The 26,326-nt window shown below is 42.0% G+C and overlaps 2 protein-coding genes across 6 annotated transcripts; both read right to left on the bottom strand.

The window, feature by feature from the left end:
- Positions 1–8: 8 nt before the first annotated feature.
- Positions 9–11,396, bottom strand: LOC117397249 (high affinity cGMP-specific 3',5'-cyclic phosphodiesterase 9A). Of its 5 annotated transcripts, none has more exons than XM_059009784.1 (20): positions 11,210–11,396; positions 10,518–10,763; positions 8,339–8,409; positions 8,157–8,234; positions 7,992–8,032; positions 7,796–7,850; positions 7,484–7,554; positions 6,999–7,083; positions 6,488–6,569; positions 6,289–6,363; positions 5,740–5,826; positions 5,518–5,622; positions 5,135–5,217; positions 4,551–4,707; positions 4,112–4,225; positions 3,865–3,969; positions 3,633–3,761; positions 3,229–3,325; positions 2,547–2,625; positions 9–1,656 (listed from the first exon to the last, which is right to left on the bottom strand). In XM_059009784.1, the coding sequence occupies exons 2-19, from the start codon at positions 10,584–10,586 to the stop codon at positions 2,573–2,575; spliced, it is 1,557 nt and encodes a 518-aa protein (XP_058865767.1). In that variant the 5' UTR covers positions 10,587–10,763; positions 11,210–11,396; the 3' UTR covers positions 9–1,656; positions 2,547–2,572. The 5 variants fall into 5 exon arrangements, with proteins under 5 accessions (XP_058865767.1, XP_058865768.1, XP_058865764.1 ...); XM_059009785.1 differs by having other exon boundaries at positions 2,547–2,617; positions 3,230–3,325; positions 7,992–8,035; XM_059009781.1 differs by having other exon boundaries at positions 7,992–8,035; positions 10,518–10,809.
- A 2,815-nt stretch (positions 11,397–14,211) lies between these two features.
- Positions 14,212–25,603, bottom strand: LOC117966558 (glucose-6-phosphate exchanger SLC37A2-like). Its single transcript, XM_034912880.2, has 18 exons — positions 24,845–25,603; positions 22,379–22,460; positions 21,851–21,938; positions 21,466–21,544; positions 20,917–21,052; positions 20,519–20,595; positions 19,775–19,941; positions 19,599–19,636; positions 19,204–19,350; positions 18,708–18,798; positions 18,451–18,513; positions 17,842–17,927; positions 17,703–17,751; positions 17,518–17,591; positions 17,309–17,387; positions 16,899–16,996; positions 16,322–16,386; positions 14,212–14,958 (listed from the first exon to the last, which is right to left on the bottom strand). Exons 1-18 carry the CDS (start codon positions 24,901–24,903, stop codon positions 14,943–14,945), a joined length of 1,494 nt encoding a protein of 497 aa, XP_034768771.2. The 5' UTR covers positions 24,904–25,603; the 3' UTR covers positions 14,212–14,942.
- Positions 25,604–26,326: the final 723 nt, after the last annotated feature.

Below are 26,326 nucleotides of genomic sequence, written 5' to 3' on the forward strand. Positions count from 1 at the left end.
AAATGATATCAAGATATTTATCGTTTTATTGATTTATACAGCTCTAGTATATAAGAGAAAAAAATGATACATCATTAAAGAAATTCCTAACAGCATTGTTCTATTTCGATGTGGGATACAAGTATAATATACAGTCTATGTCACTTTTAAAAATGCAATATCAAACTTTTTTTTTCTCAAACATGTGCACAAAAATAGTGAAATAATCCTGATACAACTAAAAATATGCTTAAAGTACAACATTATAAATACGTTAGGTGTGCTAGACTACAGGTTGAAAGTGATTGCCTAAAGCAAAAATTGGCTAAGGCCTGGATCAAATCACAAGTATGGCGCTGCCATGACCATTATTCAGCATAACTATGGCAGTGCCATAAACTTTGAACCAACTGAGGCCTAAGTCAGGTTTTTGGTCTCAATAAATGATTGTTGTGCCTTCAGAGGTGCTTGTAAAGTTATCAAACCTGTTTGAAATGAAAGGGCGAGCTGATGAAGTGAAAACTGACTGAAGAAAGCTTTTTACTTTTATATTTCTTGCTTTAGGCCATCGATAGGCACAAAATTTCTGTAAAATAAAATAATAATAATAAGTTCAAGGGAGTATGTCTAACTACTCAGCAGTGACCTGACTGGGAATGGTGTTCCCTGAAACAACACTGAATCATGGATGAGCTGCCACTGATCTCTAGTGGACATGCATTTTCAGTATCTTTGGTGACCACGGGTTAATTCAGATTTCATCGTACATAAATACATTCAAAGCTGATGTGTCCTAAGTATTGATACAGAAAGTGAAACAAAACAGTTCTGAGTTCTACAATGACTCCTTCACCTATATGCAGCAATTGCTTTACAGTTACCCAGGAATTCCCTATATATACATACATACATACATATATACAGCTATGGCCAAAAGCTTTGCATCCCCTAGGATTTTAGAATTAAGACAGAATTAAAAAAAGATATATCTATGAACATAATTTAGATCTTTTATTTAACATCATGTAATCAAAGAAACTACAAAATGATATGGCAAAAGTCTACCGGAAACCGTAATAGTTGTACAGTATTTCATGTTAGATTTTGAAATGTTACATTTTTTGTCAGTTGTCAGTATATGGAAAACTACAAAGTAGTATGTAATGCAGTAGGCCATTATTCAGCTGGTTTCATTTGACTTTATGAAGCAAAATTTGATAACTCTATAGGGTGATGCAAAACTTTTGGCCATATATATATACCTGACGATTTAAATAGAAAGGAATAGTAGATCATTGATTATGTAGTAAATGATATCACAAACACATTAACAGATTTAAATAAATATAAGTTAGTATTGTTGCCATGGCATCAAAGCCTACAAGTACCTCCAGTTTGTTTTCAAACACGCTCTCCCTTGACAAAGGCATGTTATACACACCGAAACGGTGGGAAGTTGGCTCTTTCAGGGTTTCTTTATTGTGTAACTAATGCTACCTAGAATGAAGCATTACCAATAACTAATTCCAAAATCCTTTTGTAAAAACAAATCCGCTGGGCTGTGAAACTCTCCGACCACTGCTGTGAGAGGCTCGTGAAGGAAGACTCAATCCCACAGCGCAAGCCTCAGTTGGAAGGTCTGTTGAGATTCCCAAATCGAACGTGCAACCACGATCCCTGCAACGAAGCACACAGTGACAAGAAAGAATAATGACACTGGAACGAGATTTCTGTGTGAGGTTTCAAACAACGAAGCACACAGCAACAAGAATGAACAATGACACTGGAACGAGATTTCTGTGTGAGGTTTCAAACAACGAAGCACACAGCAACAAGAATGAACAATGACACTGGAACGAGATTTCTGTGTGAGGTTTCAAACAACGAAGCACACAGCAACAAGAATGAACAATGACACTGGAACGAGATTTCTGTGTGAGGTTTCAAACAAGTCTCAAAGCAAGTATGATTAGGAAACAGCTTCTTAACAACTTAGAGGACGTGGCTTATTTTAGCAGGGTCAAGTTTACTAGCAGATATCACTATCTTTGCTCGCAGTCAGCTAGAGAATTCTATGTTTTATATTTATTTACTATTTACTATGCTGGGTGCAGCCAAGATAAAAAAAAGAGGACAATTCTGGGATTTCAATTTGTCGTGGCTGAATTGCAATCGTCTGTGCCCTAATTACCAAGCTCTTGCGGCTGCACAAAGTCTCACCACTTTCTGGCTTCCATGCCAAAGAAAACCCAAGCCAAAGCAACAGCTGGGCTTGGATGCTTTTGGCTGCAATTGATGACGAAGCTGCGGTTGGCTTGGTAAAGTTATTCTGAAAATAACTTCTGTACTGTATGTGAAAGCACTGTAGGAAACGTCTGACTGCTGCTTTACAGTGATGACAATTTAGTGCTGTTGCAAAAGCTGAGTAGATCGTGTCTTTTGTGGCTAACACTTCCCTAAAGCAGAAATTCAGAAAGCCAGGGGGGAAAAGGTGTAAATGGTGCCCTCCAGAAAGAGGCATGAGAGAATTAGAGATTAGCACTACAGTTCACTACTAATTTACTTACAGAATACCACGCTGGCGCGGGCTTTCCTACTTCTTCTTTCCTCCTAGTGACATATTTTCAGTTTTTTTCTTCTGTGCCTCATATAGAACAAAAGACACACCTTAATGTTAGCATATACTGTAGTCACTAAGATTCACAGCACCCAACTGAATCAGTCATGAGATTCAGCAGGCCTATTAGGATCAACTTTTTATTTATTTTATTATTAAATTAAACATGTAGAAGAGAATCATAAGCTGTTACTAAATAATAATAATAATAATAATAATAATAATAATAATAATAATAATAATAATAATAATAATAATAATAATAATACATGTTTATTTATTTATTTATTTATTTATTGATTTAGTTAGTAGTTAGTTAGTTAGTTAGTTAGTTACAGAATCATTTGGGTAAATATACCCCAAAGGATATCTGGTATATAATTCCAACTACTGTGCAGAATATAGTAAGAGAAAACTTAACATAAAAAAGAATAGTTTAACCATTTTCACTGCTCAGTATGAATCACAGGTTGCCAGATTATACTTATTTATTGACTTGTTTCTGCTTTCTGTTTGTTGATTAATCTGTTTAACGTTCTGGGTCACAGTAAAGCTGACTCCTGGCAGTCCTGGAGGGAGCATGGTGGAAGAGAGGGGGGGGGGGGGCAGGATGGGAGAGGGAGGGGGGGCTACCTCGGTCATGGCATCGTCGATTTGCTTCAGCTCCTCGTAGTGATCACGGGAGTCTCGCAGCGGTTGCACCATGATCTCCTCGATCTGAGGGAACAGCTGAGAGGGACACCAGGAGAGACGTTCACACTGAGGCACATGCAACAGCAACACTCAATGACACAAACACAGGCACCCCTGTTGTATCTGTTAGCTTCCAGCACACTGCGGAGTCTGCTTAAACGATCTAAACAGATTACTACCACCACCCTAACAGTAACTACATTATTATTATTAATACATTCATATGTGGATCCCGCTTGTGAATATCCTGCTGGAGATTGTGCTTGTGGCACTGATCGATAACGACAGAAATGCTAAAGCTAGCCAAAAAAAAAGGATTCCCTAAAATCCCTGCGGCACGCACCTTCATGACCGTTTCAAACATGGGGATCAGGACGAATTTGATGAAGCCGATCTGAGCCGTGGGCTTGGTGACTTTGTCCCGGTCCATGAAGGGAGCTACTGGGAGCCCTTCTGACTTCTCCCGGTCACTCTGCAGGAAGGGACGAAACAGATCAGAACGACGCATTGCAGCTCACTTTGCAGTGCCCACTTTGAGCTCTCCCCTGTCCGGTATCCCAGCCAGCCTGCTGTACCTGCATGAAATACTCCTCCAGCAGGCAGTCCACCCAGGGCTCTGCCACCTCTGTGGGTCGGACCTCATTGGAGATGTCACAGCACTTAATCAGCACCATCTTCAACTAAAGAGACAAGCAGAGCATTGACTTTCATTTAGCATACAACACAAAAATGCAACCGCACTGCCAAAAGAAACATCTGCAGCATTAAACTTCACAGTGCCTCTTTGTTATTAGTGTCGTTTCCTGTTTCTGTGCTACTCACACAGGTCACATGCTCCTCGTTTGTAAAATCAAAGTTGTCCACTTTCTGTTTGAAAGAGTCTAGTATCTCTCCGTGACGGGCCATGTCAGTGGCTAGGACCAGGGTGATGATGGCCTGTGAAGAACAGCAAATAGACAGTGAAATAAGCCTGCAGCAGCTTGTTTTATTTAGGCAACCTTGAAAGGTTTTAGAAAGGTAAAAATACAATCCAATAGTTAAAAAATAATGCAAGACAGAGTTTAACAGTTGCACAAAAATGGCAGCCTCATTTAGACAAGCAGTTCAAGAGCTCTTAACTTTGCCTCACCTGCAGGTAACCTGCCCCTGCCCCGCCCATGCCCCGCCCCTGTCCTGCACCATACCCCACCAAGCCCCGCCCATGCCTGCCCCTGCCCCTACCCAAGACCTGCCTAAGCCCCACCCATGCCCCGCCCCTCACCTGTCTGATCTGCTTGAAGACCTCGGGGTCCACGTTGCCAAAGATGTTGCACTCTGGCTGGGTGAGGATTTGGAAGGCCACAGCGCAGTGGTGGTTCTCCAGTGGAGAGATGTCATTGTAACGGACAGCCAGCTCCGTGCGCGCATTGATCTGATACCTGGGGCAAAGAGACACAAACGCTTTCAAAATCATCATCATCATCATCATCATCATCATCATCATCATCATCATCATCATCGTCATCATATTGCATTTTCCTTTTATGTAACCGGGATGGAAATAAGACTCCCATTGCATAGCAGTTTCACCCATGCCAGGTTTTACTATGAGCTTGATCAGTCACATATGAAACAGTAAAAATAGGAATGGATCAAACTGCTATTCAACGGGAGTCTTATTCCCATCGCTGTACTGCATCCAAGATTGAAATAAAAAGACGGGCCACTGCAGAGCATTCAGAAGCTGTAGAGCTTCAAATAGAGCGCTCCCTCTTCAAGACGTAGATCATGGTGAGAATGCTCCCTGGAGCTTGTGTGATCTCCCCCTCTGTTCAACGGCAGGGCTGCTGCTGCTGCTGCACTCACGTGTTATTGTAGCCGGGGTGATCCAGGTCATGGCACACTGCTGCAGTCATGAGAATCCCCATATCCGTCTGGGTCAGCTTCTCCTAGAGACAATAAACAAGAAGCATTTACGACATACAGGGCAGCATACACCCTGCTGGGGGATGACAGCATGTCATCAGAGAGCACGCTCGCTTCTTTCGTGATTCTAGTAGAACTTGTGTGCTGCGGATAAAACTGGCTTGCAGAAGTAGAGTGAAGCAAATTGCTATACACACTTAGTTGTCTCACCAAATCATATTTACGATGCTATACTGTCCTGCCCTTTACATGTTACTTGCTTGAGAGCATATATGACTGGGTGTTAGGGGCTGTGTGTCGCAGTCCATGTGATAACGCGTTACCTGCAGGTTGCACAGGTGAATCATGCCGTACATCATCTGGCTGACGCAGAAGCAGTGACGGAAGTTGTGGAAGGGGTTGCTGCGGTAGTTCTCCTGAATGCTCAGCTGGGGGCGCAAGAGAGCGGGAGAGGTTAATCAGCACATTGCTCATATATGTTGGTCTGCCGGCACAGCAAATGTGTGGGGTTAGGAAGCCCCAGTGTTGTCATGTGATGTCCTTACCAGCCAGCGTTTTAGTGTGATTGGGTTCATGTTGAACTCCTTTACCAGGCCCAGATCATGATACATATACTCCAGACAGCTCAGCATCTGCACAGAGATCAATACAGAACACATCACTGGTGCACAGCTGCACGCAATCACATCCTGTATCTATTACTCTCGCTGAATGTGGAAAAAATAACAGTGCTTGATTCATGCAAAATTTCAAATTTCAAACGTATTTTCGTAACCAGGATAGAACCCTTGAGATATACATCTCATTTCCAAGGGGATCCTGGCAGAAAACATAGTCAATCCACTAGTCTCCCCCTTCCAACACTGTTACAATGTCTGACAATATTACAGAGCATGCTGCAAAACCATTGCTGGTTCTAATTGCAGCATTTGAGTTCATTTGAAAGACGCATCATACAAAAGAGGCATTATTATCGGTCATCAGACGGCTCAGTAGTACGAAAGCAATGCCGTCTGTAGACTGAGTGGGCTAACCAGAACGCATGCCAGTTCAAAGTGGGGTACATGCCAGCAGAATAGCTATGCTTCTCCCACCTCATTGTGTTCCCAGTGCCACACATCAAAGGTAGGCTTCTTCAGAGCCTCGATGGTCTCCTGGGACAGAGTGTACTGTGAACACAGAAACAACACCCTGATGTCACGAGCACAGCATTGTCTGGACAGCTGCTTTTTAGAAACGTAATGGTACAGTATAGCGTGCAGCTTTTTCTTTGTCGTCGGTTGCTTGAATTACCTTGGGATAGCTGGGGACATCCCTCCGGGGTGTCATCTTCTTGCCATCATCAGGGAAGTTATACTTACAAGGGCAGTTCACTCTAAACCACAGACAAGAGAGGGAGTTCAAACTGCTGCTATTGCATTCTACCATTGATTTGATCACCTTTCATACCAGTACCTCAGAGCACTTTACAAAGTATGAAATACCAAGAAGTAGCTTTGTTGGTTCCAGTATCAAACTCTTTCACATGCAAACAGGTTTTCCATGCTCCTGTTCTGCTGTTCTCTTTGGGGGTGTGATTAGGGGGCAGGGGGAGACGTGTTATCTTCTGGGATGGGATTGGGGGACAGGGGGAGGGGTCTCACTTGATGGGGTGGGATTAGGGGACAGGGGGCAGGTCTCACTTGATGGAGGTGGGATTAGGGGACAGGGGGCGGGGTATCACTTGATGGGGGTGGGATTGGGGGACAGGGGGAGGAGTCATTTGATGGGGGTGGGATTAGCGTGCAGGGGAGAGGGGTCTCACCTGCTGCCTCTGGAAGTCATCTCATCCCTGAGCTTCTTCAAGTCGTTCTTACACTTCTCAATCTCCACCACCTTCAGACCCTCCACTGAAAGTCAGACACGCAGCTCACATTTCAACTGGCTAACACTTTACAGCAACAGCCAATGGCACCCCTTATTCTGTTGGGTTATTTATAAACAATGGAGGGGCGAGGATGAATAGTGTGATCGTGCAAGTTTGCAACTCTGAGTTTGCCGGGAATTTATAGTACCACGTGGCACTGTTTTTTTTAAAAAGCTAAATGTCTACACCTGTTGGCCTTATACTGTAACTGCAGTTGTCAATTCTGCAAGCCTGTAATTTCAACATCCATCCACGTTATTGATTCTGATTTTAACTCCACAGCTGACATTTCAAATGTGCATGTATGCAGTTATTGTCCGGTTTCCGCTGCCTTCCTTTTGGCTGTTTTAGTGCAGTGGTGTGTGTTTTTTTTGTGTACTTACACTCCACTCTCTTCTCTAGCATGGCCAGTCTGTTCGTCACCTCTGTCTTCAGCTCGTTGATCCTAAAGGCTCTGCAAAATAAGTTAGATTGAATTGACAAGCATTTACACTGCTATTGGCCATGACCTTAGCACTGAGTGCGCAGGGGGAAGATGGCTGTATATCGAATGCGTGCTCCTGTGTAAATTGTGCTAGCATTTCTGTATTCATTTTATATAATAAACTAAATATAAAGGCAAGGCCTGCCAAACAGTAAACAGTAAATACACTAAGGATCACATCTACATATAAAGAGAGACAGACACGTATTACCTGCTGAACTGCTCAGCCACCTGGGACAGGACGTTCTGAAACATGTCCTCTTTCTCTGCAGAGACAAGCACAGGGATAGTCAGTCAGGTTCCTCCGTTTAGAAAATCAATGCTGAACGGCTGACACTGGCCAGTATAAAGAACTGTATCCAGATCCTAACGTAACAATTCACGTAAGAGCACGGCTACTCAATTACCTCCCAGCTGACCAGTCGATAAAGGGATGACTTTGTACAGACTACTGTAAAACAAGAAGAAGAAACAAAATAAGAATTTAGAATTTATTCAGAAACAAGCTCAGCTGACCATAGCTGGAACGATAGGAAGCTAGTTCTTGCTGGCGGGTAGAATGTGCTGCTCACCTGCGGGAATTCGATGGCATTGTAGGGTCAATGGAAATGATGGCTCCTTCTCGGTCCACCAGCATTATTGCCGTGTTTCTAAAAGCAAAATGACCGGTATGATGGTATATTTGCACGTGTTTTATACAGTAGGCTCTGTATGTCATGCTGTATTATATAGAGGCGCTGACCAGGGCACTGACCTGGGGATATTAGAAGATGAACACAGCAGCTCCTTGATGTCACATGGACTGCAGTGTCGGCTGAACATTACCTGAGTAAAACAGACAGCAACGGTTAACCCTTTCAACACTGCAGACACATAGACAGTAAGACATGGGAACCATCTTACTGCTTATATTAGGGTTACTTTCATTAGTGACCTCGTTAGTGTTGAAAATGTGAAATATAGGACAGGGTAAATATTGTACAGACAACCCAACTAGTGGAATAATGGGAAGAAAGAAAGAAAGAAAGAAAGAAAGAAAGAAAGAAAGAAAGAAAGAAAGAACGGGTACACACTATTCATTTAGCCGATACTCTTCCAGAGGATCAGACACGCTCTTCCTCCAGGACGTTTAGATAACGCTGTGAAAGCTCAGCGGAGCAGCTGGTAAAGACAAACACACACACTAGTGCTACAGTCCCTTTGTCTCCTTTGTGGTCTACAAAAGGTCACTTACAGCTGCCCTCTTATCAATCAGTTCAACCTGCCTGACCTAGTTTTGTATCTGTGGATAACATTAAAGCACAGAAGCCCACCAGTGTCAGACAGCAATGGAAATGATTACTGTGGTTAGATGTGATTACAATACATGCATAAACACGGTGGTGAGATGCTGAATTCTGATGCTGATGTTTAAATATCTTTTATGATTTATGACCAGCAGTCTGCTCTGAGAATATATTTTTTAAATGTTTTGTGATCAGATTCCATTACAACATTTTTTTTTTATATATATTTTTTTCCTCCAGTAGTTCATAATCCTTCGGCACAATTGGTGGTTAAAAGTGTTGCATTAGTATTGACTAGGTAAGCAGAATTGATTCCGGACATTGAAAACCTCATCATGCAATGGTTTTGCCAGCAGATTTTAATGAAACGGCTGCAACAGGTTCTGTAGTGAAACACTACCTCTTATAACAACAGATACTAAACCTCCGCTGCTCTGTTCTGTGATTCATAAACACAGTACACACAGAAAGTACTAAAGATTTCAAATGATTAATTACCTTATACATGTGATCAACATCATTCATTACAAAGGAACATGGAATGCACACAGGTAATTAAAACCACAGGAATTAACAGGGGCTGAATTCAAAATGGATTGCTTCAGAACTCAGAGGAAGTGCAGAAGATATTCAAGTGTTGTTCCTGTGGCAGTCAGACGGATTTCATTATGAATTTCCTGCCATTATTTTAAAGCGTTTTCATTTCGTTTCTGAAATGTTTTCTTTACACACAGTGCTCTTTTGTAGCAACACGGTTTATAATATGGTCATCACAGGCCTCGCATGCAAAGAAGGCATGAGACTGGTGAAATGACCCGAGCCCTGCAGCACGTCAAAGATATAATGCAATAAAGCTTGACAGCATGCCAGCCAGTATGAGCATCCATTTCCACTGGATATTAGCAGCCTCTATAATTAGCACAATATCAGCTTTGCTCTCATCAGGCATCAAGCTGTGTTCAAGCGCGTGTCTGTGCAGTAGCACACTACAGTGATTGCGTCTTCATGTGTGACAGCACTTCACTGACTCGATCCATGCCCGTTTTAAATAATAAGGGAAACGCTGTACGATAGGATCAGGTTTATTAAGCTGTTGCATGACATTTCCCTGACGCAATCACATGCTTGGCCCTCGTGCACAGCAGAACTATTTCTCGACTTCCTTCAATGTTTTACATGCTGCACCATAGTGGGGGAATCTGCATTTGAATTGTGGTGTTGTTGTAAAACACCTTTAAATAAGTATCAAGTAACAAAAACAGGGATAAATATAGTTCATGCTTTTTTAAATGTACAATGAAATTGCAAATAGTCTTGTACCTTTAATAATAATAATAATAATAATAATAATAATAATAATAATAATAATAATAATAATAATAATAATAATTATTATTATTATTATTAGTAGTAGTAGTAGTAGTAGTATTTGGTCACTGTAAGGATAGTGGGACGGCATGAATACAATGGAAACAGTAACCTGCGATTGCCCACCTAGACTGTAGAGAGTTAGTAGCTCCCCTTGCTTGTTGCTCATACCATTGAACCAATCTTATCATGGTACCAGTAGCAACAGCTATTAACTTCATCAAAAACAGAACAACGAACGCAGTTCCATTGCACTGAATTTCAATATCATTATGATACCTTCTGCACCTTCCCTTCCACGTCCAGATGGATGGTTCGGGGGGCGTAGGCTGAGGAACTGGAGCCCATCTTGCTTGTTCTTCTCCTTTTCTTCAGCTGCAGTGGAAAAGAGGCTGCTGTAGAACAGATAAGGCCTGCTTGAAGCTAGCCTCGGCTCTCTGGCTCGCTGCTCCTCCTCTAGAGTTACACACCCCGTCGCTCTCTTCCACGATTCTCTGGGTCAAACACTCACACAGGGCTTTACACCTTGTTTATTCACAGAGAGAATGTTTCATCGTCAGATCTCCAACACCTGCAAACTCAAATATCCAAGATCATATACCCATATGCTTCTGCTAATGTGTACTAATGTAAATCGTGTTTGAATTTGTTTCAGAATATAGTTCACAGACCTCTCCGAACCATAAAGACGGTAAACAAGTACATTATAAAAAAAGGATATTAAAACACTGTATAAATATTATCCATGATAGGGAATAAATATGTATTGTACCTGTACATAAAGATCTATTAAAACAAAAACGAATAGTCTGTCCTTCCCCAATCCACCACAAAGAACCATCGCAAGAGCTTCCAAAGTGGAAGCTTTCAGACTGCTGCACTGAAAAACAAACCTAATATTGTCCCCGTTCTGCAGAAGTTACCTACACCTTTTTAAAACAAACCTGTTTGTGTTACCTCTCTCTTCTTACCTGTATGCGTTCTGTTGTTTTTGTCTGTCAAACGATGTTAGGCTCCCAGTATTGTACCAGCGACAAACACCAAGCTAGTGTTAGCTGCCCTTTACTGGAAGTGAAGAAGTAGGCTTCCCCTTTCCTCTCCGTTCCGTCTCTTGCTGTGTCTGTGTTGCTTGTTCCCTCTGTCTGCAGGTGCGGCTGATGCACAGTGACAAGTAAAGGAGCAGTGAGGAGAGGGGAGGGGGTGATGGTGGAGGAAGGATGGGGCTAGTTTGGGTTTGATGTTCAATTTCCCTGCTGTTACCAAGGCACCGTTGCCATGGAGAAGGAAGCGACAGTTCCTTGCTCATTAGAGGCATCTTCATTGTGCTGTGTGGCGGGAGTGTTACGGATGGAATAAGCAGCGATTGCTGTCTTTGAGTGCAGCAGAGTCACTGCTGTGCACAGTTCACCTGGGGGTTTGTGGGGTCCATAGAACCTGCAATAAAATGGGCAATGTCCTCATGCAACAAAAAATATAGAGTGTCATTTTTTGAGTGCCCAACAGGAGGCTAAAGCCAACTTTAAATCAGGTGTAATGAGTTTAGTGGCCAGCAGGTGGCTAAGACTAAGTTTAAGTGCCTGAAATTTTGTTACCGTTTGGGTTATTTTTTAGGCAAACAAATATTGTGATTTCACTGTTTCTTTTTTTGCTTTGTTTTAAAGAAGGCGTCAATGTAATTTCTCTTACATTCATGCGCACAGCTCTCATTAAAACAAGCAAGCAGCCATTGCTTGCAATTTGGAGTAACCGCATCTCATTGTGGACTTTAACATCACGCTAATGAGATCTTGTATAATTCATGTTTGTTCAGGCTGAAGATAAGCCCTTTTTTTTTTTTACACACACGGCCTATATTTTCAAGCACTCTCTGGTGTAGGACTATAAAAACAGAAACTCTGTTCGATGTAAAAAAAACACATTCTATTTAGGTCAGAGAGATTACTGTCACCTACCATTGAAGCACAAGTGGCTGGGAGATGGGGGATCGCAGATGTTTTTGTCAGAGAAAGTCATTGACAGCCTCTTGAGCTGATGCTTAGCTTTCAGCTGGTCTCTGCTTTAAGCACAGTCGTTAAGATTCTAAAACTGCCCACAATATAGCAGCTAGAAGCACAATATGGGAATGCTTTTGTTATTGGGCAGGTTAGGTCTTTAAATATTTCCTCAATTTCATCATGAAAAAAAAAAATCACCCTTTTCGTGTATTCATTTGACAGCATAAGTTTATTACAGAACACTGGCTAAAAAGTTAGAGAATAGGCTTAATATCCCACTATGTGTAGGTCTTTTCTGGCTTCTTAGGATTCTCTCATTCGGGTTTACAGAAGCGATCTATCACGACACCCAGGAGACTGATGGACCTGTTGGTTAATGCAGTCACCAGTTGCAAGGGACTGCCCTCCTTCTGCTTTCCCATTTGTGATTATGAAGATAGGTCTAGTGGCCACATACAGTAAATGTGCATCCAGAGCAGACTAAGGGGGGTTATAAATGCAAATACATTCTCTATCGGTCAGTCAGCGTATCACTGCTATGAAAAACAAAGGAGAAAAGCAGTTCAGGCATGATCTGCTGTAAATCGCAATGCAAAACCCAGCCGATCTGCGTAACAGGCAATGTAAAAATAAAACACTTTTAAACGCACGTTCCACTCATGCTCAATGGCCAATCAATGGGAATCAAGCTCTGTTTTAGATAAGGATGCAAAATCAGGATGGGCGTGACGGTCATCATAGCAAAGCTTTAGACACCTCCGGAGTTCATAATCAGACATCTCCTTTCCAGAAGATGACCACTCCAGAGCAACTGGATGATTTGAAATAAGTGCAGGTGCATCACTTCGGACCATGCAGCTGTGTTTCTTTCCATTCATTTTAATTCAAAACCTGGATGGGCAAAGGGGATTGAAAAATGTCCCTCAGCGGGGATAATGCATAAGCATGTGGCGCTAACGCCACGCTCAGTCTATATGTAATCAGTTAAATAAAGCTGCAACCTTATTCCAAGTAAGTCTTGGTGGCTTGCTGTTCATGAACGTACAGGTTACTAGAAGAGCCACTCAACCACTAGATGACAGGGAAAAAAAACAAACTGCAGATTACTGTGCTGACATTAAGAGAGATTCAATCCGATGGCAGTTGTTGTAGCAATAGCTTTTAGTCACACTAAACCTGAACCGATGGCTAATTCAGTTGTTTGTTGTGTTGAATCAGGACGTGGCATAACATACCAGATCAATAGATCCTGGTACCTGTGCTGTGGGTGACACCTTTGCAATGATGTGGCGAGGTAGAAGGAAGCAGGACATTTTCATCTGTAGCACCGCCTTTGAAATATCTGTAAATTCCAAACTGAAGTGCAAAACACAAGCAAAGACCTCAATTAAATCAAAAGGGATGGAGCCACCAGAACTGTATTTTATAATGGATATGGCGGCGCCATAATTTAGATTTTATCCAAGCCAAAATAACTTCAATAGAGATCATTTTGCTAGTGCTACTTCACAACCTTGGTAGGGACTCCATTTATACCAGACTGCTCTGATCTTGACAACTTGAATAAAAGAACACACACACACACACACACACACACACACACACACACACGCGCTCACACACACACACACACACACGCTCACACACACACACACACACTCCAACTGACAAAACAAGAACAAACCTGTTGCGTAATTAACTTATTTGAAATTCTCCCTAACATAGACCGCTTTAATTAACCTCTCGAGGAAATGAGTCGTTTTGAGCTCCCAAAGCAGAAGAAACCAGTTATTAAAGGAATCAAAACCCTGAAAAGAAATAGAAGGGCGAGATCCCTGCTGAGTAATTACTGGATCGGGATTATTGGGTAAATTGATATGAGGTTCTCTAAAGTTTCAATTGACAGCAAAAAGAAAAAAAAAACAAAACAGGTTATTCACTTTTAAACAGCAAACCAGAGACACACACACACTTGAATCTTGATGTGTAACCTAGAAAATGTAAAATCTTTTATTCCCAAGACAGAGAAGTATTATGGGTGTACAATTAGTGAATTCTTTTCTCCATTTTTTGTGGTGCAAGTTGCTCGTAAAATCGATTCAGGACACAATATAAAACATCTAGGCTTTTTAATAACAACAACACAACATTAATACAAGCCCATGAAGACTTTGCTGTTATTCAACAGTACAGACATCTGGACAATTATGCGGAAGACTAATTTTACTGTGATCGGGTCTTTAAAAGGGAAGGGATGAAATGAGCGGTCTGTGAGCTTCCCTTTCACAAAAAAAACACATAAATTACACCTTGAACAAAACAGGCCAATGCACCCTGATTAAAACAAGAGGACAAAAAACAAAAACCGAATTACACTTAGCACCATTTTAATGATAAAGGACTTGCAGCTCAGATAGATCAGAGGAAGACATCAGTTGGTAAAAACACTCCATTATTAATTGAAACAGATTGTTTGCAGTCACGTTTAGCAGACGGCAGTTTCATCTAAAAAAATGGTGATTTGTTTGGTTCCTTTAATCTTTCCCCCTTTCTCGTGGCATTGATGTGTTCCCTTTTATCCAGGACTGACATGATTCCTGTCTTTCCAATAAAAGCAGTCCAGCATCAAAGAACAAAAGCACCCCCTCGATCCATTTAGTTTGTTCATTTTATTTGAAAGCTCTGTGAACATTCTCACGTGGCCCATGTGTCAGATTTCTTTAAACCTGCAATGAGAAAGAGAGAGAAGTAGCAGAAGTTATTTTTCAAAACATGTTTGGGCACGTGAGGGAAAATTCAGAAGCCATATTTTAATTGGAGCTGCAAAATTTAAAAACCAACCGTTACACCATTTGGGCAATTGGTAGCTTTTAAACTCTTAAAACACATTTCCAATTAGAAAGTCCATATATATTCACAGAAATCAAGTAGTAGAAGTACCTTGCATTATTACACAAACTCCAAGAAGAAAGATGTAAACCCAATGACAGATCGCATGTTTGTTAAACCGGTATCTGCAATGCATTTTTAAAAAGATTTACAAGGAAAAACACTCCCTGAAGAGCAAATGCCCCCGTGTCCTAAGAGTGATTGAATTTAAAATTAGTAAAAGCGTGTTTATTTATATACCGGCAATCTAGCTTTCCATGAAAGCATCTCTGCCCTCAGTCGAAGCTGTTCCGTTCTCCTCTTTAGAAGACAGCAGCCTCATTTAAGACTCTTCAGTTCTCCTAACCTTTACCTTGGAGACGGTCTCATCAGTTGTGATTAGGATGCCCTTGTTAGTATTACAGCATAACTGCTGCATTACCATCTAAATGTGGACATCTATATTTAGATTAGCCACCAACAGATCCATTTCAAAGTATATACAAATAAATGGTCTGACTGCTCCGACTTGCACCCTAGTTGTTTCTTGGTAATTTTTTTTTTACCATATCTAACTGGAATTCTGGAATGTACAGCAACCCACATTTTGAGAAGCATGCTTAGCAACGCTTTATTTTGAGGTTCATAAATACGTATTTCATTACTATGCAGTTAACCATTTGCTGAGGTTTAGTTGCATGCCGGACTTGGTAGTTTCCAGCTTCAGTAAAAACACTAGTATGTAAAAGATACCGTTGCCCTATTCACATGATCACAATTTGAAAACGCGGTTGTGAATGGCAGTCATGTGGTTTAAATGTGCATTATTTACGTAGCGTGGATAGCTTCTAGAATAACACTAACTCTGCATACCACTCTTTATTGGAGCAGGAAACTATCAAGTCCAAATATGAAATATGAGCTCAGAACAGCAGTCTAATGACAGACACACACACAGCATGGCATAGCTATGGACTGCATTAACATGCAACTAAACTTCAGCAAATGGTTAATTACATATTCAATTTAATTATTTATTTATGACACTCAAAATAAAGCATTGCCGCAGGTTTTAAATCTATCCATCCCTCATTTTAACTGTCGTCACTCAGAAGCTGCCCTGGCAACGCCCTCCGACTGTTCAGGATCGGGCCCGCCCTTAGCACAGCTCAGTTTATACAGAACAGACAACGCAGGAGTTTGAAGAAGAGGCTGACCTACCCTCGCATCCTCGTGTAGAACCCACACCAGCCCCGGACCTCTTTGTAAACCAGTCTGGAAAGGAACTGTGAAGAGAAACAGCGGGAAGTCAAAACAAGTGCAAGGGGTTTGGGGGGCTCTCAGTCTAGCTGCCACTAGTCATTTTCACATATTAAGCATTCAGACAGAGAGCAGAACTGACAGCATACAGGGGGTGTTTGGGTCAGGTCTGAGGTGTGCTTGCACTAGTGGGATGTCTCATGGCACACAGTGGCTCATGATGCATAATACATGCAAGCCTTACTGCATTTTCCCAGAAGCCTTAGTTCCATCTTTAGCTAGCAAGTTATCATGCTAATTGAAGAAGACCCTACATAAGCCAAAAGGCTGCTTGTACTGGTAATGGCAAGAATGACTGTAGCTTTGGTTTCAATATATAACAATCAGTCCAGTAGAGTTTTATTTTCACTGCTTTTGAAATCCATAATAGTTGTGAAAAGGTGGTTAATTTTCTTCACCGCCTGTGAAAATAATAAAAAATGTACAGAAGCTAAAAGTAAAAATGGGAGAGGCTTTTTAAGGCTGCTCACAAACGTACCAAACAGGCCAGGATGTCAGCAGTGATCAACATGTAAAACACATTGTTCCACCCGGTTGGAGAAATCAAACCAGCCAGCAGAGGACCAAGAGCAGCACCTACAGGACACAAGGAGAACAGCAATTGCAGAAGCTTACTTTTTGTCGTGCAAATTGTTTTAAACAGTAGGTTAATACCCTATGAAACAAATCAAAAGCCTCTCCTTAAGGTGGCTGTTCCTGTTTAATGCTACAACATTTATACAGCTGTCATAACCTCACTGGCTGATCCGTGAGGTGAATAACTTAATTATACATCTATAACAGTGGTGTGCCTGGTTACCATTTTTTTTTTTTTACCGGTAGTAATGACCACACATCCAGGCACAGTATCTACTCTATACTCCCATCACAAACGCACGTTCCACACACCTATGGAACCAGTGCCGTCGATGATGGCGGTGACAGTGGAAAGAGCTTTGGAGTTCCCTCTTAGACTTTCATGAGTTCCCTGGAAACAGAGGAAAGAAAAAACTAAAACCACTGGATTTCTGCACGGCTGGTTTCTGCGTGCCAGTTGAAACAACACGATACGGAGCAGGATAAAGGTTTCAGTTGGGTAGTGGCTGAATTGTACTCACCAGATCAGCAGCTACAGCTGTAGTTATGAGAGCGTAGGGGCCGTTCACCAAACCACCACACAGCAGCAGCATTCCTACCAGGAATAAACACACACAGCGTTTAGGAGAATCATGAAAACATGTGCTGCTCTTTAAAATCCCAACCCCACCCCAAAGACACCACACCTAGAGAAACTCTGAATTACCTATCGTCGTCCCGAGACCGTACTCTCCAATTCGATTGTACACGAACAACTGCAAATAAAAAAACGCAAGCAGATCAATGCATTCGTAAACCTGTCCCGTTTCAAAGCAGTCGCAATCTCTTTCTGTTCTTGCACTCACCATTGGTGCTGCTGCAATTAACATGACGCAGCATGAGGTGGCTCTGCCTCCTGTATAGTCTGACACAACACCGGCAAGGATTCCACCTGCAGACACGCCCACAAGAAGAGGAGACTGTAACCTGTAGCTGACCAAACTGCAGCACAGAAACTGGAAGCCATGCCTGACTAAACCAAGACACGATGTCTCTGTTCCTGTGCTTATTAAACATTATGCAAGCGTTACACAAAATCAGCTTGAGCACTCAAAGGACTTGAAGATCACTCTCTCTGAACCATTTAACACCCTTGTATACTTCAAAACAGTCCTCGTCTCAAACTCCAGAGCCAGCCATCAATTGGTCTGTATGTATTTACTGGAAGTGACAATACTGTATTTTACAACTAGAGGGCGATACACCCGAAGATACACAGATGTTCAACCTAAAATGGGAGATTCTGTTAATTGGTACATATCTCTAACTGGCTACATCATAGTCTGCTGCCTAGCCTTTGTTACGCTAATAGGGAAATCGCATGCATGTATGAATCTTGAATCCTGGGCACAGCTACTGTCTTGCCTGTTGCCTGTTGCAGACTGACCTGAAATACTTGATTTGCAAGATCTTACCAAAAATTCCCCCTAAGTCAAAGAGGGTGGACAGGTCTCCAGCAGCCTTGGCATCAAAATGTGCTGAAAAAGAACAAATGGAGAAGTTAGCGCATCGGAGTCAGACACGGGTTACAAATCTGAGATGAAGGGAATGTTAACCACAATGCGTGCATCTCTCATAGAGGGAAACGTGAGACCTGAGAATTAACAGCAATTACGCACTCCTGGGGTTATTCTGCTAGTTTCACGTCCTCGCATGATATGCTGCTCCTTACCAACGTTAGCGATGTAGAGGGGCAGCCAATACAGAAAGGTGTAGCTGACCAGCTTGGCAAACAGCAGACACAGAGAGAACTCCACCACGCCCTGAAAGGGTTCATAAAACATGAGGCGTGAACAGGAACACAAAAGTCAGATTTCATACAAAAACTACTTTTAATAACTCGTTTACAATTCTAGTAAGCGACTAGGATGAAAGTAACCAAACTTGGTTTGCACTTTACATTGTGGATGTGTTGGAGGTGGTTTGTATCCAATCCGCAATCTTGTTATTAAAATGACGCCATTGACAGTATAACAGAAATAACGACACTTCAAGGCAACGCATGTTTGGAATCATTTGTTATACCGCTTAATGAGAATAAACCAAGATCGTGCCGTTTGTCTACCTGAATTTCATTGTACTTTTGAATTCGATGAGCGTTTTAAAGCTGGCCCCATGGTTGCCACTCCATGTTAATGCATGACACCAGCACGGTGCCAGAGACTCACCGGGATCCTCAACGCTGCCACGAAACCGATGGCCTTTGGCTCCTCATTGGCTGGTTCCACTGGGATGCTGCCATTGGCCAGGCTGTGGGAAGGGCTGCCAAATATCTCCTCATTGGCTGTAGAGTTGAGATTAGGGTCCTGCTCACACTGTTAATGAAAACAGGAGACAGAAATCTGCTGTAAGTGTTTTAGACAATTATTATAGCATTATGTTAAAGCTGCTGTAATCATGCATGTTATTGATTACAATAGCATAGTTCAGATTACACCACAATTCAGTCTACCGGGGTTCAGATAGACGGTACTGTATATATTGCCAAATCAAAATATTTCAAGGATTTATTTTGTCAATGGCATGACACTAAAGTTAATGGCAGAAATGTGACTGTACTTACATGGTGCTGGGGAAGGCTGCAGTTCACATCTTCCGGTTCTGAATGAAAGAAAAAACCCATTCATGATCCCGGAACAGAAAGCAGCGAGTTTGTTCTAAATACTATGTGGCGTTCTGGATTGCTTACAGATGGACAGCTGACATTAAACAGTAAAAATGCCTGTTTTAAAAACTCACTTTCCACCAGGAAGAAGAAGCAGATGACTCCCATGACCCCAATGATGATTCCAGGCACAATGAAAGACAGCCCCCACGCCGACGACACGAAGACACCCGCTATCAAGGACCCCAGGATGTTGCCCACAGAGGTGTGGGAGTTCCACACGCCCATGATGAGCCCACGCCTGGGCAGACAAGCAGAGGCAGGAGCAATTACAGCCACATTCAACACTTTATATTTAGAATTACAGGATGAATCCACCTCATTCTCAGGGCTATCCTGACAGCAGCAGCATGACATGTTACATCAAATCAATCAATCAATCAATCAATCAATCAATCAATCAGATAGACAAGAAAAGGAGTCATACTTTAAAAACAAATCAGAAACAAAAATGAATATTCTTTAAAGCATTGTTCCAAGCCCATGATGCTGCGTAAGCAAATGAATATGTTAGTCTGTCTGGATTCTAGAGTCAGGGAGGGATTGAAGACTACATTCACCAACCATATCTCTTATAGGTTTAAAAGCACATAAAACCACCAGGTAGGATCATATTACTACTGATGTAAAGAGAAGCAGGGTTTAGATCTCCCACTGTTCAGACACCAAGTCACGTAGCTACACTTTAACTTCCCCATATAATATATACACACACACACGCACACACACTGCATTCGCACGTGTTGCACAGTCAGCATTATTCATAATGTATTAATATGCAAGGAGACGCAGAACACAGAATAGTCATCCATACTCACTTCCCCTTTCCAAACCAGTTCCCAACACAGGAGACTACAGCCGGCCACCCTGTAGTCTGTACTAAACCGTTCATGGCCTGAGGAAGAGCAAACGGATCATGGGCACAGTGTACAGTTTCATTCTTCTATCGACTGGAGCACAGGTTCATGGGTACCACTATCTGTGCCAGCAGAAATATTCATTTCTATTCATTTCTAAATGGGATTCACGCATGCATTGCTTATTGAGGACTGGGTTAAAATGCTGAAACATTGTGTTGTAGCTTTCAGTGACTGGGACTGGCTGCAGAGGACTCTGCGAAGCCAGTAAAAACATGATCATCCCCCAGGTTTATAATAACACATCAGGATTTCATACTTTTAGCAAAGCAGCCCTCATACCATGATGAGCCCCTTACCTGAGCGAAGACATAGAACCAGATGTTGTGAATATTCCAGTAGAAGCCGAGACCTACGAGAGAGGTGAAGAAACCGCTCAGCAGCATCCCAGCGGTGAGGTAGTACCGGAGAGAGAGACGCTCGCCAAAGATCCCACTGCGAAGGGTTAAACACACACACACACACACACACACACACACACACACACACAGACACACACACAGCTCCGTCACTCTGGACACTTGCTACAGTGTGGAAGCAGCCAGACTCTTGTGTCAGAACTAACTGAAGATAAGGAACAGATGATAGACAAAGGCTGGGTACAGAAATGGTTCCTTTAGAAAGAATCATCATTCATTCCATCATCATTTCAAGACCTTCACCATTACATATTACTGTTGGGAGGACCGTGAATCGTTACTGTGATCAAGTCTCTTCAAGGCAACAACTCCAATTATATTTGTTTACCCTGAACACAAAGACGTTGTGCGATAACTCAACTTGAAGGGAAAACTGTAGAGAAAAGCTTACGAAAATACAAATTTCAAAAAGAGCGACATATACTGTACCTGAAGAACATTCCTATGGCGTAAGCAACCAAGAATGAGTTATCCAGAGCACCAAACAGGGTCTGGTAGTTATCCTGATCTACAGAGAGAAAAAAGAACTTACACTATATATACAACTTGATTGACACAATGTAAAGAATGGTTTCACTGAAAGACTGAAAATCATTTACTTATGAATGAATACATACAGTTAACCTGGTGATGAGAAGACCGTAACAGACAGGGTCATCTGTACCTACTAACTAAAAAATATTCTGGCTGTCAGTTTTCCATGCATGAGAAGTCAGGGCAAAATTAGATGTACCGGGAACTCTGAAATCGGACAATATTATTAGCAAGAGTCCGCTTGCCCAGTCGTCTGCTTTCTGACAACACGGACACTTACCGAAGGGGGCCCAGTCACACCACGTCTCGTTGGAGCCGGTAAAGTTAAGAGGCCGGACCACATTGGAGCAATTTCTGTGCAATTCACTCTGGTGACAAAAACAAATAAAGACTTAGCATCACTACTGCTGCTGTAGAAATGCTCCCAGATCTCTCAGGTTATCCAATTGCTTCTTCACCCAAGAGAAGAGTGACGGTTTCACAATTGTAGGCTATGGACACCATACCCCAAATAACTAGCTACCACAACCTTACCTCAATGTCACAAACTTTATTCCCCCCACAGTCCTACATTTGTAGCATGGATGGGAACAAGACTCCTATTGCATTGCAGTTTCACCCATTCCAGGTTTTACTATTAGCTTCATTGGCCACAGTGTATAGGTAACAAGCTCAGGTGTGCCTTATTAAACTCCTAGTGAAACCAGGAATGCAACAGGAGTCTTGTTTCCATCCATCTGTAGGACCGCTTATCAGATAATACTGTATTGCATGCTCATGGTTTCAGCCCCTGATACAGATGGCCTACCTTGACAATGCTGATGGGTTTTCGGGAGAGGTGGTAGCTGGTGTAGAAGAGGAACGTCAGAAAAAGGGTGAAGCCCCGGTACCTACAAAGCAAGAAGAGACAACGGCAATCAGGACATTGAACACTGCAGTAAATGTATTCTATTCTAAACAAACCTGTACAGCCTTCTTCGATAATAGCACAGGATCATAGAATAGCACAGATAATAGAATAGCATGGGATAATCATGCTCAACTTTAAAAGAATCTTCAGTGTAATCTTCTTTTTTTTAATGTGCACAGACTTAAAGAAATATGCTAACTCAATATTGGATAAACATCTGAATGATTGCACAAACATCACCCAAAAACAGAGGCTCTTTAAATGTGAGCATGTCTTTTTATTCCTCAATGGCTTCCAATTGTGGAACTTGATACATCTAACAAGCCGCTTTGTCCCAGCAGAGCGGATCTAATTAACAAGCAGCTTCATTGGCTTCTCCTGCTTACCCTTCGGTAAATGCAAGATATATCTTGTAGAACTGAACCATCCAGTCAGGCCTTCGTTTCCATGACTACAGAGCTGCTCTAAAACACCTTGCACAACAAAGTACAGAGGAAATCAAATCAGCACAGGAAGTGAACGCTGTGGCTGGTATGGAAACAAAATGACTCAGGGGTTTACTAGCAAGAGTAAGAGCACCAAGAAGACTCCTACTGCATAGCGGATTCACCCAGTCCAGGTTTTACTAGGAGCTTGATTAGCCACAGTGTATAGGTAGCAAGGTGTGTCTTATTAAACACATAGCAGAACCAGGAATGGATCTAACTGCTATGCAATGGGAGCCTTATTCCATCCCTGGGACAGCCTAGTTCAAATGGATATGAAAGCAGGCTTTACTAGTGTCCGCATGCAGTACGCTTTCAATAACCGGGTATGTTGCTGTACTACCACTGAGATGAATACTACAGTATCTTTGTCCTGATGCAAAATAACATGACAAATAAACGCCGGGCAATACAGGAAATCGCTGGTTTTAAAGGCTGAATTCCCCTGTCTACGGGCTTCAGACACCATAGTAATCAAATAAAAGTAATTTCTGAATGGTTTAAAATGTTCGATTTTTCTAAAAGATCTCTCTTTTTTTTTTTAGTATGGTCACATTGTTTAAATCTCGGCTGATTTCATGTAAACCAGCGTCAGCCCACAGCTTCCCGAAGTCACACATGTCAGTCATGTTGAAGAAGTGCTGTTCCTCAATGTCTCTGACCACAACAGGAACCCGCAGAACAGTTACAGTAACACTCTGTAGAAACGATGGCACATATTTAATAACATGTGGCTCCAGTGATGTAGACATGGGAAGCAGACTGTATAGAGGTATATAAAGAAAGAGATTGACAGGTTAGTCTGGTTGGGCTAAACAACTGTTGTGTGTGTAGTGAAGAATTATGATTGCTTCATTCACGGGTGGTATGTTTAGGAGGTAACCCCACAGAATAGCCAATTAACAAACTTATTGTCTGTCCTCCCCCACAAAGAAACACGCACGTTTGTGTATCGTCTCTTATACTCGCTTACAAATGCTCGACCCATCTAAAAAAAAATATGGAACCTCACCAAAACCAATTCAATTATCCAAATAGGCCTGATGTTTTTGTATGTGCCTGCGTGAGGTCTAAAATACCATGCGTCTTATCGAAAACTGTTATAGATATGTGGTGTGTGCATTCGTTTAACGTGCCAACTCCTGTCTGCAGCTCAATTGTAACATGTTTAATTAAAACCCTGCGACTTTATAAACGAGACGTCACAACATCTACAGTCGGTTAACAACCTCACTAAATCAACGTCTTCCTGTGCAAACTGGTAGCCTAGTCTACACAGCAGCTAACCATAATCCTGCTGTAGTTGCGAGACAGTCGCAAAGGCCGTTCCTTGCATATAAGGTATGCATTACATTCTGTGCTGCTGGTCGAACGCGTTACTGTTATTCGTAAAGGGCTTGTGTGTTGCGTCTGCAAGCTACAATAACATGCACTTGTGTTATCTGTAACGGGAAACCGCAGTGAAGATACGATGACTGTCCTTGCCCTGCATCCAGTCCTGGCTATTTGAACCACCTTGTTAGTCAATTGGATCAGATGTCAACACTCGGGTCCCTGCTAAACCCTTATAATTATCTAGATCTGAAGACCTACAGGCTCAGGTGTAACTAACTACAGTGCCCTGGTTGCTACATCGCTTCTGAACAACCTATCATTAATAACGACTAATAAAAGAAACGCAGCGCAACTGAACCCCTCCCGCTCCTTTGGCTGTTTTTTTTCATAACAGCTCACAACTTTGCATTACCGAGATACGCGTATTGCGCAAGTGGTCCGGCAAACGACCACGCAACGAAGGCAGTGAAAAACAAAACAAGCACGCTCAGGGAATGCAGTTGCACGCTCTTTTTATTTAAACATATTGTATAAGGCTTCTTACCAACTGTCCCTTGAAAAGGAAGTAATCAGTTTGATCCCAGGCGCCAGTGAAGACCTCATTGTTACTTTGCAGCGTTATCAGTTTTTCTTTCGATACAAATAGATGTCGCAATATATACCGGTATCTGCCCGACTCCCACAGAAAAGTAAGCACACCGGCTTGAGAAACAAAATATCCACCTTTAGGGGTCCACTGGTCCAAAAAGATGTGACAGAACCAAAAATAAAAATACAACAATTAAAATGGTTAATATTTAATTGCACACTGCTGTAAACGTTTTCTGTTTTCTCTTTGTAAGAATTATTGCAGATTGTGTTTTTGTTCATGTAAACAGTTTCAGTATCCAACAACCTTTCCTTTACAGCTGTGCAAGACTGCATACAAAATCCCTTTGTTGTTATGACGTCGAGCAAGCTGCATCAAGACATCTTGAGGTTGTAGCAAAGGAAACAGACGACTGTCTTGTTATTTAAACCAAAGGAAGGAGGTGCTGCTGATTGGTCGTGCGTGTCGTGTACCCAAAAAAAAAAGAGTCTGCCTTATGGATAAAATGATTCAGTTTTCCATTTTAGATTTAGATGTATCCATCCCATGACCTGTCAGCTGAGAGGCTTTTAAGTCTGTTTATATTTCTATATTCTCCTTTCTGGCGTGTCACATGCCTTATTTTCCAGTTTGTCTTCTTTATGTGGAATCCTCACAGAAAGCCTAGCCTTCGTGCCGGCGTCTGAAGGCTGAGCCTTGAGTGACAATAGAAAGGGCTGGGTTTAAAGGAAAGACATGTGATCCCTGTCATGACGTAACCAAGCGAAGGATACACTGTGCAACGCAAACAGCTGTCTTAAAGCTGCAGTGCCCCACATGCGTGTTCACTTTGCACTAAAACTTACATTTTTATTTAGTTTTGTTCGTTTATTCCTTGGCCTTGAATGCATTCATGCAGGGACACAGTCTTCCCCTCTCCCTTGAAACCTGCTTTTGCCAAACGCTATTGCCTCTACTTTCAGCAGTTGGTAGAGCTGATAACATAGGTTTCTGTTTTGTTAAAAAAAAAAAAAAAAAACCTAAGTCACATGCTACAGCAAAACACCCTGCACATTTCCTGTGCACAAATGTACGAAACTGAGTACAAATTGTCCTTCTTGACAATGTTGTATGTAGATCTAGTTCTGAATACAGGCTACTCCTTGTGAGTTTCTGAGAGATCAGGGTAAACACAGTTTTCAGAGAGAAATACCAACATATTGCAATTGAACGTACTGTTCCAATTCAGGTAGGCACAGAGAAGTGATGTTCTGATTACATTTTCCAAATGAAAAACACTTCACAGAAAACCTGAACTCATGCACACTGTTTTTGGAACGTTTACCCTAGCCAATCACAGAACAGACCAGAGGACCCAGCTGGATATTAAGTGGAGCCACACTTGGAGATGAGGGCATAGTTCTTTACACCGAGTGGTGAGGCTATAGAATGGGTTAC

This window comes from Acipenser ruthenus, chromosome 39 (assembly GCF_902713425.1).
Source record: "Acipenser ruthenus chromosome 39, fAciRut3.2 maternal haplotype, whole genome shotgun sequence".
NCBI lineage: Eukaryota > Metazoa > Chordata > Actinopteri > Acipenseriformes > Acipenseridae > Acipenser > Acipenser ruthenus.

Coding starts and splice junctions, on each gene's coding strand:
- LOC117397249 (XM_059009781.1), bottom strand. CDS start 10,586: ATGGGCTCCAGTTCCTCAGCCTACGCCCCCCGAACCATCCATCTGGAC. Junction 7,084..7,483: donor GCTAGAGAAGAGAGTGGAGT/GTAAGTACACAA, acceptor TCTGACTTTCAG/TGGAGGGTCTGAAGGTGGTG. Junction 4,708..5,134: donor CACCCCGGCTACAATAACAC/GTGAGTGCAGCA, acceptor TCTTTGCCCCAG/GTATCAGATCAATGCGCGCA.
- LOC117966558 (XM_034912880.2), bottom strand. CDS start 24,903: ATGAGGTCTTCACTGGCGCCTGGGATCAAACTGATTACTTCCTTTTCA. Junction 19,637..19,774: donor CTTCTTCTTCCTGGTGGAAA/GTGAGTTTTTAA, acceptor TCTTTCATTCAG/AACCGGAAGATGTGAACTGC. Junction 17,928..18,450: donor TGACTTAGGGGGAATTTTTG/GTAAGATCTTGC, acceptor GCGTGTCTGCAG/GTGGAATCCTTGCCGGTGTT.